This window comes from Apteryx mantelli, chromosome 27 (assembly GCF_036417845.1).
Source record: "Apteryx mantelli isolate bAptMan1 chromosome 27, bAptMan1.hap1, whole genome shotgun sequence".
Taxonomy (NCBI): Eukaryota; Metazoa; Chordata; class Aves; order Apterygiformes; family Apterygidae; genus Apteryx; species Apteryx mantelli.
In genome coordinates, this window is record NC_090004.1 from 7,336,500 (window position 1) to 7,349,627 (window position 13,128).

General features: G+C 70.1%; 3 protein-coding genes across 3 annotated transcripts in view; all 3 read right to left on the reverse strand.

Moving 5' to 3' along the window:
* The window catches only part of DLGAP3 (DLG associated protein 3), a 30,263-nt gene extending 27,688 nt beyond the window's left edge, over positions 1-2,575 (reverse strand). Inside the window, exon 1 of the mRNA XM_067311314.1 lies at positions 2,482-2,575. The gene's annotated coding sequence lies outside the window, so the exon portion shown is untranslated. The remainder of the gene's footprint in view (positions 1-2,481) is intronic.
* Positions 2,576-5,600: 3,025 nt separating this feature from the next.
* Positions 5,601-6,587, reverse strand: LOC106486353 (platelet-activating factor receptor-like). Its single transcript, XM_067311762.1, has one exon. It carries the CDS (start codon positions 6,585-6,587, stop codon positions 5,601-5,603), a length of 987 nt encoding a protein of 328 aa, XP_067167863.1.
* Positions 6,588-8,316: 1,729 nt separating this feature from the next.
* On the reverse strand, positions 8,317-9,923 carry TMEM35B (transmembrane protein 35B). The gene is made up of 3 exons (XM_067311519.1): positions 9,771-9,923; positions 9,468-9,648; positions 8,317-8,817 (listed from the first exon to the last, which is right to left on the reverse strand). Exons 1-3 carry the CDS (start codon positions 9,876-9,878, stop codon positions 8,687-8,689), a joined length of 420 nt encoding a protein of 139 aa, XP_067167620.1. The 5' UTR covers positions 9,879-9,923; the 3' UTR covers positions 8,317-8,686.
* Positions 9,924-13,128: the final 3,205 nt, after the last annotated feature.

Below are 13,128 nucleotides of genomic sequence, written 5' to 3' on the forward strand. Positions count from 1 at the left end.
GGCAGCCACGGCAGCCCAGCCCACGCGGGGACCGGCATCGGGGCTGGCGGGGCCTCGCCGCGCGCCCCTACCGCCGTCGGCACGGCCGCGAGAGCAGCACTCGGGCGCTATTCTTAGCTCCCCGGCTCTGCGCTCTTCCAGGCGACAGCGCAGCACATTACTATTATTACTCCTTGCCAACGTCTTGCAGCAGGCAGCCAGCATCGTGGTGGGGTTTCCACACCCCTGTTGACCTGTCATTCGGTCCCTGCCTGGGTTTGGTCTTCAACAGGCTATTTCGGGAAATCCAATTTTACGGGCAGAAGGAGCACAAGCCATGCATTCAGCTCCGGAGCCGAATCCAGGCTCCTCGCCTCGTTCAGATCTGGATTTTTGTCTCGCCTATGATGAAAATAAGGGCCAAGAGTCGCTTTTTGCTCCCGATCCAAATTTCTGGCTCGTTTGGAGCCAGGCTTTCAGTTCAGCTTATTCGGAGACAAGCCGTTTGCAAAACCTGGATCTGGAGCCCCGCTCCCAGCCACAGGAGCACCATCATGGGCGCTGGGCAGGCGGATCCTCGGGGATCCTCCTGCTCCGAGCTCGCGTTGGGGACACTGGAAGAGCCCCCACGTGCACCCTCCACGCACGCGCCGGGGAAGGACGCCCCCAGGCTGGGCAACGCCACCGCTCTTGACCCCCCTCCACAGGCAATTGCAATTTTTTGCAAAAATGCAGTCTTTATCTCGAGGCCACGACCAGCTAAGAGGGACGGGCGCTGCCGGCGGCACGTCTTCGGAGCTGCGCTCTCCCAGCCCCGCTCCTACAGCCTGGTGCGGCCCCGGTTCCGGCCGCTGGGCAGCGAGACTGGGGCGGACTCGGAGCTGGGGCTCAGCACCAAGCCTGGACTCATCCTGCCATGATGGACAGGCCACGGACACGACAGCGCAACACGACAGCGCAGCCCAGCCGCAGCCGGGACACCCGGAGCCAGACCCAGAGCTGGGCTGGCGGAGAGCGACGCCGGGGCCCCGGCTAAGGCCTGCTCGCCCCCGCGCCTCCCCCTTGCCAAGGCCCTCGCGGCCCCCTCCAGCTCTGATGCTCCGCCGTCACTTCGGTAGCTATTTTTTTCCCGGCTGGCTCTGCCGGCGCTCAGATAAATGCTTGGAAAGGGCTGAGCCGCCTCCCCGCAGCAGCCACGCGCATCTCCTCGCAGCCAGACCTCCTCTCGGAGGCGAGGAAAGACCCCGAGGAGGCGCCTCGGGGGCTCCGGCAGCCGGACACACACCCGGAGGCCCGGAAGAGCACGGAGGGGCCGCGCCGAAGGCAGCCAGCGCCACGCGGCCCAGCTCGCCCCTCGTCCTGCCAGCTCCGGGCTCGGCGCTGGGCCTGCAGCAGGTGAGACCCGCCGTGAGTGGCGGCAGCCCCTGAGGGCCCACGGCGTGCTGGGGATGCAACGCGCGTGCTGGGATCACGGGCCGGAGACGGACGGGAGGTCTCGGCGCCAACTCGCTCTGCAGGTTGAGCGTGGGCTGGAGGGAGCAGACCCGGCTCCCTCAACAAACGCAACCGTCTGGGGGCAGCAAGTCAACGAGAGGAGAGGGACGCCCAGAGCCCCATCCCTGAAAAAGCACCCGCTTCTTGCCTGCGAGGATTAATTGTCTCACGGTTAATCCTCTCTGCCCCAAAGGCCCGCTCAGCCGGGAGGTGGGACGCGCTGGGCCCCTTCTCCTGGCTGGCCTGCCCCACGCCGCCGCACGCCGCACGCCCTGCCCAGCCACGCTCGGCCAGGGAGCCCGACCAGCCCAGCGCCGGCTTCGCACCTCAGTGCCAAGGAAATGCCCCATTTTGCAGTCTCCCCCCAGCCCCCACCGCCACGACCAGCTCGGCCCGCGGGGCAAGACAGGGAGCGCCAGGAGCCCCACGGCTGCTCTGCACCCACCGGCCCGACCAGGGGCCCGAACAAGGTCCCGACCACAGTCCGCACACGCTTGCACCGTGTCCCGCACCCGCTGCAGCCTGTGCCCCGAGCCCCACCAAGGAGCTCCCGGGGCGCCCTGCCCCGCCGGGGCTCCCACGCATGAAAATAGCGTGACTTGTCCCGGGAGAGAAAATCACCGGCTGCGGGAAGGAGCCGGAGACTCCAGCTCAGCCCAAGCCGTGCCCGCCCTCCACCCGCCAGGCCCGGCTCTGCCCTCGGGGGGCTCCGGGGCGCCACGGGAGCGGCCCCGCCGCCGCCGCCGCCCGCCCCCGGGGCCCGCGTGGGAACCCGCCCCGGGACGCCGAGGCGCCACCGGGAATCGCGCACCGGCCCCGGCCGGGACACCGAGGCGGCGGCGGGATCGCACCGCCCCCGCTGCCCGCGGGGAACCGGGGCTCGGCACCCGCGGGGCCCCGGGCGCCTCCGCCCCCAGCGCAGGCGGCGGCCCCGGGACACCCCCGCGACCCCCCCCCCGGGTCCCGGTGCGGCCCGATGCGCCCCGATACCCGCCGCCGCCCTCTTACCGCGCTCCTGCCCGCCTACATCCTCCGGCCGGTGCCGCTCGCCTCCCGCGGGGCGGCTCCCCGACGGCTCGGCTCGGCTCGGCTCGGCTCGGCTCGGCTCGGCTCGGCTCGGCTCGGCTCGGTTCGGCTCGGCTCGGCTGGGCTCGGCCGGGTTCGGCTGAGTTCGCCTGGGTTCGGCTCGGCTCGGCGCTGGGTTCGGCTCGGCTCGGCTCGGTTCGGGTGCGCTCGGCCGAGCGGCGGCCCCGCAGTGCAGCGCGGAGCGGAGGGGAGCGGGGCCGCCCGCGGCCGCGGCGCAGCCAAAAGGCGGCGGCGGCGGCGGCGGCGGATCCTCCCCGGAGCCAGCGCGGAGCGCGGAGCGCGGGCGGCGGCGAGGACGCAAAATGGCTCCGGTGCGGCTCTGCCGCCTCCTCCCGGCCCGGCCCCGCCGCACCGGGACCCCCTGCCCGCACGGCGCACAGCGCCGCCTGTCACGAGTTCGTCGGGGCTCAGCCGGCGCGGGGGGCAGCACACGGGCGGACACGCGTTGCCCTACGGCCCCCGCTCTGCTCCTCTGCAGCCGGGTCGGACCTGCTGGCCCGGCTGCCTCCGGCCGTGCCCCCGCCCCAAGTGCTGGCCCAGGAAAAAGCTGCTTCCCCGGAGCGGTCCTGGGATGTCCTGGGTGGGGGTCCCACTCCCCGGGGCTGCCCCGTGCGCGGCCCTGCCTGCCCCGGCGGGCCCGCCGCGGCGCTGAGCTGCCCTTGGCTCACGCAGCCCCCCTCGCAAAATGCAGTGTAATTTGCTAATAATAATAATTAAGGCACGTGCGAGTTGGAAGTGCAGGGGAATAATAACCTGGTTAACACCTCGCTGTGCGCCGCGGAGCGGGGAGACACGCAGAGCGGCACGTGCCTGGCCGCGGAGCGCTGCCGGCTTCCAAGCGGCCCGCGCCGCAGAGGCTCCCGAAACGCCGAGGAGCCGAGCCCCGCGGGGGCGGCGGGCTGGCCCCGCGCCGGCTCCCTCCTCCCCTCGCCAGGTGCCGGCTGGATCGTTGGCGCGGGGCCACTCGGGCGCATGCGGTGCACAAGGGCTCTGTGTGCCGGGTGCGGGGGAAGAACATGGCCCGGACATGCTGCCTGGGGCTCGTTTTTAAGCAAACCTATCCCCCGTTTTCACGTGCTGTTGAACACGAGATGGGCAGGGTGTAATTGCAGCAGGAGCAGCGGGGAAGCCTGGAGACGGCGCCCCAGCTTGCCGGGCAAGCGGGGCCCGAGCGCCATCCCGGGGCCCCCTCGCACCAGCCCCGCGCCGTAGCTCGTTGTTGCAAGGATGCTCGTGGGCAGGTGTCCCCAGCGGTTCCCCATCCGTCACCCAGCAGGAGAGCCGGGGCCAAAGGCGACGCCTGCACTTCGCCGGCTCCCCGGGCGAGGGCTGATCCTGGCTTGCGCGGGTTTGGCACCGAGCGGGAGGCTCCGCGCTGGTGGCACCCGCTCTCGGCTCCCTGGGGGCTGCCACCCGCCGAGCAGCGCCAGGTCCCGCCTCGTCCCGCTCCGCAGGGCGCTGTCCCCCGCGGCATCCGCCCTGTGCTCATCCCGCAGCATCCGGCGGCTCGCAGCCCGGCGGGAGCCACCCAGGATCCCGTCTCCAAGGAGGAGCCCGGCTTTCTGCAGCAGGGAGCAGCACCCTGCCCACCTCTCCGAGAAGTTACGTAAAAGGATTAGAATTTCATACAGACTTTGAAAGGCAGCTGTGGCGGGACAGGCTGCTCCGTGGACCGTGCTCCGGCCGCGTGGCCGGCGGCGTAGCCCAACTTCCCGGGTGGCCCGGGGCTCCGCAAGCCCCATGCAGGCCACCGGGAGCGCAGGGCCGTTTGGGGAGCGGAGCCGCGGGAGGTGGGACATCTGTGCCCAGCCGGGCCGGGCGCCGACGGGAGCAGGGTCCCGGCACGGGGCTTCGCTGCAGCAGAAGGAGCCGCTGCAGCCCGGCGCGAGGGCACGACCGCGTCGAACCCCCAGCGCACCCGTCGCACCCCCGCGTCCCATGGGCTCTCGGCGCCCTGGTCTCCCTGACCCACGGATCAGGCACGTTTCTCCGGCTCACGGAAACCCCTTTCCCATGGGGCCTGTCCCTCGCCCTGCGGCTCCTCCCCGGCAGCCTCGACTAAGCCAGCATCTGCCAGACAGCGGTGCCCCCCGGGCAGACCCAGCCCTGTCCTCGCCCTCTGCAATTCCTCCTGTTCCCGCTAAAAGAGCCGATTAATCAGAGCATGCGGAGAGCCCTGTGCCAGCGGGCGAGGAGCAGCCCGGCCGGGGGCTGCCGCGGTGCGCAGGGGCGACGCGCTCCCAGACCCCCCCGGCTGTGCCGCGTCCCCACGCGGCCGCTCAGCCCCGCCGCTCGCACGGCGCCTCGGCTTCGAGGCTGAGGAGGCCAGAGAAATGAGACCGGGCCGGGAAAACACCGCCTCGCTCCCACGCAGCCTCCCCCGGCTCTGCGCCGGCCCCGCAGCCCCCGGGCTCCCGGAGCGGCAGCAGGAGCAGGCGGGCTGCAACGCGCCGTGGCACGGCGCCCGGCCGGGGCTGCGCTGGCAGCGTGGGACACGGGGGCAGAGGGGAGCGGGAGGCACCAGCATCCCCCCGTGCCGCCGGCGTCGCAGCTCCCCTGAGCCCCGGCGCGGGGGGCGGAGGGGGGTCCCGCTCACGGCCGGCGCTGGGGCCGCGGGAGCAGCCGGTGCTGCTTGGCATGCGGCGCAGGGAGCCCCGCGATCAAAGAGACTCGCCGAGCCTTTGCCTCGTTCATTTTTAATCCCCGGCAGGCAGGAGGCAGCGCTGCCCCTCGCCGGGCCGCCCCGGGGGGGGGGGGGGGTGCTGGCCGGGCAGCGGCTGCCGGACGGGACCTGCCGCGAGCGCCCGACCTCCGCAGCCTCCGGCGCGTTGCCCCGCTCCTCACTTACCCGCAGCAGGTCAGACCCCCCCTTGCCACGGGGGGCCGCCCGCTTAAGCCCTCCGGCCAAACCCGGCTCGGGGGCAGCCGCCCCCTCGCTCCCCCCTTGCGCAGCCCCAGCCGGGCAGGGCAGCGGCGGCCGCGGGGCTGCTCCGTGCAGGGCGCCCGGCGCGGGCAGGGGCAAGGGGCGCGGAGGGGCCCCGCTACGAGGAGGTGGCGGAGGAGGCGCGGGCGCGGGGCGCGGGCCGGGAGGGGGCCGGCGGCGGGCGGCAGCGGCGCAGGGCACCGCCGAGGTCGGCGCGGAAGCGCTTGATGGCGAAGCAGTAGACGAGGGGGTCGATGCAGCTGTTGAGGCTGAGCAGGGCCACGCTCAGCGTGTGCAGGGCGTCCAGGGCGGCGGGCGGCCCGCAGCCCGGCGCCAGCGGCCGGCTGCCCACCCAGGGCGCCAGCGTGAGGTGGTAGGGGGCCACGCAGAGCGCGAACACCAGCAGCATGCCCAGCACCATGGCGCGCGCCTGCTGCCGGTGGGAGCCCGGCGAGGCGGCGGCGGCGGGCGCCGAGAGCGAGCGCGCGATGGAGGCGTAGGCGCCCAGCACCACCAGGAAGGCGCCGGCGAAGAAGCCCACCATGGCGTAGGCGTAGGCCCGCTGCCTGCCGTACTGCTCGAAGCACTTGGTGCCGCCGGCGCCCGCCGGGAAGGTCTGCCGGGCGGCCAGGGTGGGCACGGCGCAGCCCAGCCCCAGCAGCCAGGCCAGGGCGCAGGCCAGCGCGGCGCCGCGGCGCCGGTTCAGCAGCAGCTCCCGCCGGGCCGCCCGCACCGTGCAGTAGCGGTTGACGCTGATGAGCGCCATGAAGGTGATGGCGCTGTAGGTGGCCAGGTAGTAGGCGGCGCCGGCCAGGCGGCACGCGGCCTCCGAGAGCAGCCAGTCGCCGCCGGCCAGGTAGTAGGGGATCCAGAGGGGCAGGGTGAGGTTGAAGAGGATGTCGGCCAGCGTGAGGTTGATGAGGTAGATGCGGATGGCCTTCCTCACCTTGCCGCTCTGCAGGAACACCAGCAGGGCCGCCAGGTTGCCCGGCAGCCCCACGCACAGCACCAGGCAGTAGACCGCCGGCACCAGCACGAACTGCAGCGGGTCGCTGGGCACGCACTCGCCGGGGCGCCCCGTGGGCCCCGGCGCCGACAGGTTCATCCCTGCAAAGACAGCGGTGGGGGGTCAGCGGCAAGCGGCTCCCCGGGGGCCGTGCCGAGCCGCCGTGCATGGGAGCCGCAGCCACATCCCCACCGCAGGGCAGAGCCACAGCCCGGCGCCCGCCAGTCTTTTTCCCCGGGAGAGCTAGAAAGGTTCGCTGCCGCGGCGTGCGGCTGGGAAGCGGCCGGCCGGCTCAGCGCTCCGCAGAAAGAGCCCGCAGCAGGCTCGGGCCGCTCCCGGCTCGGCCATCCTGGCCACAAACCACTTTCCCTGGCAAATCTCCCTATCCCGGGGCTGCAGCTGCTCCACCCGGCCCATCGCTGCCTTCCCGCACCGCACCGGCGGCACGGAGCCACCAAGCAGGCAGCTCCCGGAGCCAGCCGGGCCGGACTCGGCACGCGCAGCGCTGGAGCAGGATGCGGTGGGCAGGGGCTGCCGAAGCTCCCGCGGGACCCTGGCTCACCGGCCGCCCCCGGCTCGGCTGCTCCCACCCCGGCCCCACGCGGGGCCCCGTTCCTCGGCCGGCGGCGGCAGCCCGAGTGGAGGTGCCGGCAGGTCCTTACCCTGGGCGGCCGCGTCGCCTCCTCGCCGCTCCGCGCCGTCTGCCGCAGCCAGTGCCCGGGAGCCTTTAAAGGGTCGGTGTGGGCTGCGGGGGAGGCAGGGGCCGCCCGGGCGCGTCTCTCCCGAGGGTTAATCCGGGTGGGATGGCCGGGCCGGGCGGCAGCTGGAGCAGGGCAGGCACCTGTGCGTGTATGTAACCAGGGATCCCCGGCACGGAGCCGCGCTAAGACCCCCGCGCCGCCACCGCCGCGCCGCCCGGGCCCCTCTCCCGCCCCCGCCATCCTGCCCAGCACGGCGGCGCGGGGCCGGCGGCATGAATAATCCGCGTGTGATGTCCCGAACAACGGCCCCTTTCAGCCCCTCGGCCTGCGCCGCCCGGGAAGCCCCCCGGTGCCGCCGGGCTTACGGGGCCGGCACAGCACGGAGGGGGGTCCCTTTCCTCGGCAGGGCCCCCACCGCCGCCCTTTGGCCACGGGTCTCCCGCGATCGTGTCCGGCCCCGTCATTCCCGCCGCAGCTCCTCATCCTGCCTCTTCCCACAGAGGCCAGCCGAGGCTGCAGCTCGTCCCTCCGCCATCTCCCCGCTCCCGCGCTGCAAACGCCCGGGGACGAGGGACCGGGGCCTCCGCCGTCCCGCAGAGACCGAAATCGGCCCCTTCGCTCCCCCGAGGGCCCGGCCGGAGCGCGGAGGAGCGGGACCCGGGCGCATCCCGCAGCCGGGCGGGCGGCACGGGAACGGTGGCCCCCGCCGTGGTGGGAGCGTGGGGCCGGGTTGGCAGCGCGGCGGGCGCCCGGGGCCGGCGGGACGCACATGAAAGCAGCACAGCGTCGAGTTTCAGCGCTCGGCAGCTGGGGGAAGGAAGGGGCGACGGGAGGGAGATCAAAGCCGGAATCCGCCTCCTCGCCGGCCTCGCTCCTTTGTTCGCCTCGAAGCCGGAGGGAGCAGGAACGCGGGGAGCAGCGGGCCAGGCCCCCCCCCCAGCCCCTGCGTCCTCGCTGGGCACAGCACGAGGAGAGCGCTGGGCACCAGGGACGCTCACCGCGGCGTCGGCAAGGCGGCTGGCGAGCTGCGCCTCGGCGGCTCTGCCTCCCGCTCTCGGCCGGGCAACGCACCAGCTTCAAACCCCGTCTCGGGCTCCAGCCGCAAGCAAAACAGGGGAGGCAAGACGTGAAAAACAGAGGCTTTATTTAAAAATACAAGAGCCCCCGTGAGAGCAGAGCCAGCCCCCGCTCGGCCTGGCCGAGCCGCGGGGAAGAGTCGCTTGCGCGACTTCAGCGACGGAGCTGCCGCAGCGGCCGCGGTCCCGCGCAGGGCACCGGCCCGCAGAGCCGGCCCCGGTCCCGGCAGCGAGGGGCGCAGGGAAGGGGAACGGGCGCCCCGGGCACCCACCCACCGGCACCGCTTCTTCGCCGGCGGCGCGAAAGCACGTACGGCACGTTGGGAGCAAACCACCTCGTGAGAAGCGATGCCATTCCCCAAATCCCCTAACGGCACGGCTTCCCGCGAGCAAACCTCCCCTCCTCCCTCCCCGCCTCCCCTCACTCGAACTTGGGCTTGGCGGGGGCCGCGCGGCCGCGGATGTTGAGCAGCAGCAGGAGGCCGAGGCAGACGGTGGCAGGGGCGCACATGGCCACGGGCTCCTTCAGCACCAGCAGGGTGTAGATGGCACCTGGGGCGAGGAGAAGAGCGGGGCCACGTCGGCGAGGGCGCCGCGGGACGAGCACCGCGTCCCGGAGCCGGCGGATGGGGCCTCCCCTCCCTCCCGTCTCCAGCTGCCTGCAGACTCGGGCAGACCCTGAGCTCGGGGAAGGGGGAGAGCTGCACTGCCATGCACAGGTCCCACGGGTCCCTCCGTTCCTGGCCAGCCTCGGCGCGGGCCCCTCCGCCACTGGTTCCCACGCCTGCCCCGCGGCGACACGAGGGCAGAAGGGACACGGAGCCAGGCACGGCGCCGCGGCGGATGGAGGCAGCGGACGCTGGGTGCCCCAGGGGCTCAGGAGCCCGGAGGGCTGCCGGGGTCAGGGATGACAAGCCCAGTTACACCAGGTGCCTGGTGACTCCGGTGCTGGCAATTTCCGGCCGTTTGGGCTGTTACCAGCTGGATCCCGCTGCGGGGATGAACGGGGGGACGAGGGCGGGCGATCGCAGCCTTTCAGCGCCAGACCCTGGCGCCGGGGCTGGCGGCTGCGCGAGCTGCCCCAGGGACGGAGGCGGCAACGCCAGGGCCTGGCACAGCGCGGAGCCGGGCTGCAGAGGGACCGCGGCGGCGCTGGCTCGGGGGCCCCGGGGACCCCCCACCCCGGCACCGCTCGCTCTCACCGATCATGACGACGGTGAGCACGAAGTTGCTGATCTCCTGCAGGAGCTGGGGCCCGACCGCCAGCAGCAGCCCGGCCACCACCTCGATCCAGCCGACCGCCTCCAGGTACCGCCCGGCCTCGGGCTTGTAGCCGAACTCCTTCAGGGGGAAAACGTCCGCGAACCGCACGAACTGCGACTGCTGGAGGGACGGGGAGCGGCCGCCGGTCAAGGGCCGGGGGGGCTCCGCACCCCGGAGGGCTCAGCTCGGCCCCCCTCGCTCCCGCAGCCCCCGGGACGGGCCCACCGCGGCGCCCCGCTCACCATGTGCCGGTGCAGGTCGGCCGAGAGCCGGTCCGAGAGCTTCGCGGCGCCCGTGAGCAGGAAGAAGAGGCCGAGCAGGACGCGCAGGGCGGCAAACACCGCCGCCATGGCCGCGCCGCGCCGCGCCGGGCGGGGCCGCGCCCGGACGGGACGGGGATGGGCCGCGACGGGGCGGGCGGGGCCAGCGGCTCGGATCGGCTCGGATCGGATCGGCTCTGCAGTGCTCGGGGCCGCACGGCTCGGCTCGGCTCGGCTCGGGTGCCGTACCCGGCCCCTGGGTCCGCTCCGGTCCCGGTCCCGATCCCGATCCCGATCCCGCCGGGACAAGACAGAGCAAAAGCAGGGCAAAGGCAGGGGCAGAGCAGAAGGGCTGGACAGGCCCTCGCCCCCTCTGGGGCCACCCCGCGGGGTGCTGCTGGGCAGGGGGCTCCGAGCCGCGGCTCTTCCCAATTCCTGCTGAGCCCCCCCCCCAGCCAGCACCATCCTCTCGACAACAGGGGGGCTGAAGAATTTGGCTAAAACCGGGGTGGCCACCGAGGTGGCAGGTCAAAATCCTCCTTCAGCCATTTCCACGGCAAACCAAGCAATCGCCCGAGGCTGGCAGCCACGGCCCTGGGGGCACAGGGTGTTTCGAGCCGGCGGTCGCTATCAGGCCGGCAGGGCCCACGGAGCCAGCCCCGCGCTGGGCCACGCACAAGCAGCCCCCAGCCCTGCCGGTCCCGAGCACCCCAGGGCCAGCAGGACCCGAGGTGCACAGTGCTGCTCCGGGGTGGGTGCTGGCCCAGGCTGGCAGCGAGGGCACGGCCGGGAGAGCGGCTCAGGGAAGAGGCACCGGCAGCCCAGCGGGCAGCTCACCTCCCGCCTGAGCAGGCAGCAAAGCGGTTAATAACACAGCTACTGCAGGGATTTTCTTCTGGCAGCAGGAGAGAGGCCCTGGGGGAGCAGAGGAGACGCTCCCTCCCTCCCTTCCTCTCTCCCTGCAAACGCAGGCCTGCGTCACTGCCTGCGCCGCCGCTCGCTATCGGATGGGCTCCGCGGCCAGCATGCTCAGAGGCTCCCTAGGAAAAACGCGGCCTCGGATTCGCACGAGCAAGGAGCCGCGCTGCAGGGCATGCGCTGGCCTCCACTCCCAGCGGAAGCAGCCGAGGGGAACTGGCAGCCGCCCCGGGGGGAGCTTATCAGGCAGCACTCGGCAGTTATTCTAAATCAAATGGAAATGTTTTTTAACGCCAGTAAACCATGAAAGAGCATAAACCCTTTCCCCAGTACCATGAAATACCAATCACTCTGGCAGGCAGCTCTGGGCCGGATCCGCACTAACCTGCCCCGCGGGGACCCCAGGTTGCAGGGAGCCTCACGCACCAAGTGCCCAGGGGAGGCGCAGGTTTGCACAGCTGGCCGCCTTTACGGGGTGCAGCAGAGGCCGATACCTGTCCTATCTTTATTTCTGGCTGTACATCTTTCTCCAGGACTGTTTGGTGCAAATGGCGTTGGAAGAGCCTGGAGAGAGCGCGGCCCCATTCTGCCACGGGTATTTTCTCCTGCCTCCCCTCGCTGCTGAAGAGCTGCTCAAGCTGTTTTTTGTAGAACTTCACTGCTCTGAATCACAAGCTAATAAATGATAAATAGCAGGCAGAATTCAGCCCTTATTGTCTAGGAAAACCTTCTGGAGGAAGAAGAAGAAAAAAACCCAAACCCTTTCTGAATAATAGATCCCAGCAGCTCCGTGCCCTCGCACTTCCCGCACAGGGCTGTGTGTGCCGCGCGCCTTCGTCACTGCATGAAACATTCAGCAGCTCCCCAGATCTATCGCTAAAGCAAGCAGGGATACAAGAGCGTAATGAGACACCCGCCTGGAGAAATCACTCTCCACTTTTTCAGCTCAGAAAGAATCAGTTCCTTTCTTCAATAACGAGATTTCACCCTCCGCTTTTGATGGGAGAGGGAGGGTCGAGCCGAGCCGCAAGCTGGGGCAGCCCCCGAGGGGGACCGGCCCTCGCTGCACCACAGGATGGGGCTGGAGGAGCAGCACAGGGCGACATTTTGGGCCCTTATTTTGGAATAAGGGACCAGGCCGATTCCAAGGCTTCTTTAGCAATCCTCCCGCGTCATTTCCAGTGATTAATGCTCAAAGCTCGCTGCCACTCACTTCAGTTCCCTCTGTACTAGAGGGGGGTGGAGAGGAATAGATACCTCAATTCCTTAGTGCAACCCTTTTGCCCTAAAAGGGAATTATCTGTAGACAAAAATATAGCTCCCTTTAACACAGCTCTCCAGCCCCACCTGGGATTCTGCTGTCTTTAGATTTACAGCTTCTCACCCAAGTCGTTCATCATTTGTCAGGTGTTAAATAAGAAAGTGTCCTCCTGCATGGCAGGAGCTTCTCCTCTGCTGGGCACGGGTGGACCACGACAGCTCACCCCAAGCTCATTCATTTCTCATCCTGTAAATTCAGCAAACAGTTTATTGTCCAGCTCTCCCTGGTCTCTCCTCCTAGCGACACGCGGGCCTGGCTGTCGTCTCCCCCAGGGATGTAGACATGGATTTCTCTCCCCAGACCGGGAGGGGCAGGTGGTGAAGGCTGGGCTGCCCCAGGCAGGGCTAGGGAAGTCCCCCCAGCCACCAGCAGCTCCTCCAAGGGTTTCAGTCCCAGCAGCTGTGAATTGCTCCAGGAGCATTCATTCTCCATTCGCAGAGGCCAGTCATTCCCTCGAGGCAGTGACATGCCAGGAACCAGCTGCCCCACGGGAGCTCGGCGAGGCCGTCCTCAGCCGCACGCAGGAGGCAGCATCAGGGCCGGCAGCTTGCCTGTGCAGCGCAGCATGCTCACTGCTCGCGAGGAAGGAGTTGCACCTGCTGGAAAGGTCAGACAGGTCCCCAGCATCAAACTGGGACCAGCTCCAGAGGTCAAACCTGGAGCCAGGTCCTGACCCACGGAGAAGCCCTCCATCAGGGTGCAAGCCCCTGCCTTCAGGCTGTGCAACACAGGCCAGGTGCCCACATGGAGGGAGATGGGCTTCCTGTGAGCCGGTTAATTCCCACCCTTTACAAGGTGTCCATAGCATGAAAAATAGTCTCATTAAAATCTACTGGGGTGGTTGGGCTTAGTATTTTCCAGGCTTGGCTAATCTTAGAGTAATTAAAAACGCCGTAGTCATGCTGCCCATCTGGCTGCAGCAAGCAGCTAGCAGCCTGGGGGAGCAAAGGCTGCAGAGAAAGTGGAACACGCACCTTGCTGGGTGCCCATCTCCGGAGAGATGGAGAAGTACTGCATTTTTCTTCCTCCCTACAGCTTTACCCCCTCTCCTCCCCTTGGGCGGCTGCCCTCCTCCCCCAGCTGCTTCCCAAGCCCCCCGTC

Bases quoted from the DNA above. Each gene is read 5' to 3' on its own strand.
- LOC106486353 (XM_067311762.1), bottom strand. From the start codon at position 6,587: ATGAACCTGTCGGCGCCGGGGCCCACGGGGCGCCCCGGCGAGTGCGTG.
- TMEM35B (XM_067311519.1), bottom strand. From the start codon at position 9,878: ATGGCGGCGGTGTTTGCCGCCCTGCGCGTCCTGCTCGGCCTCTTCTTC. The intron at 9,649-9,770 runs GTGAGCGGGGCG...CCGTCCCTCCAG, and splicing joins CCGACCTGCACCGGCACATG to CAGTCGCAGTTCGTGCGGTT. The intron at 8,818-9,467 runs GTGAGAGCGAGC...TCCTCGCCCCAG, and splicing joins GCTCACCGTCGTCATGATCG to GTGCCATCTACACCCTGCTG.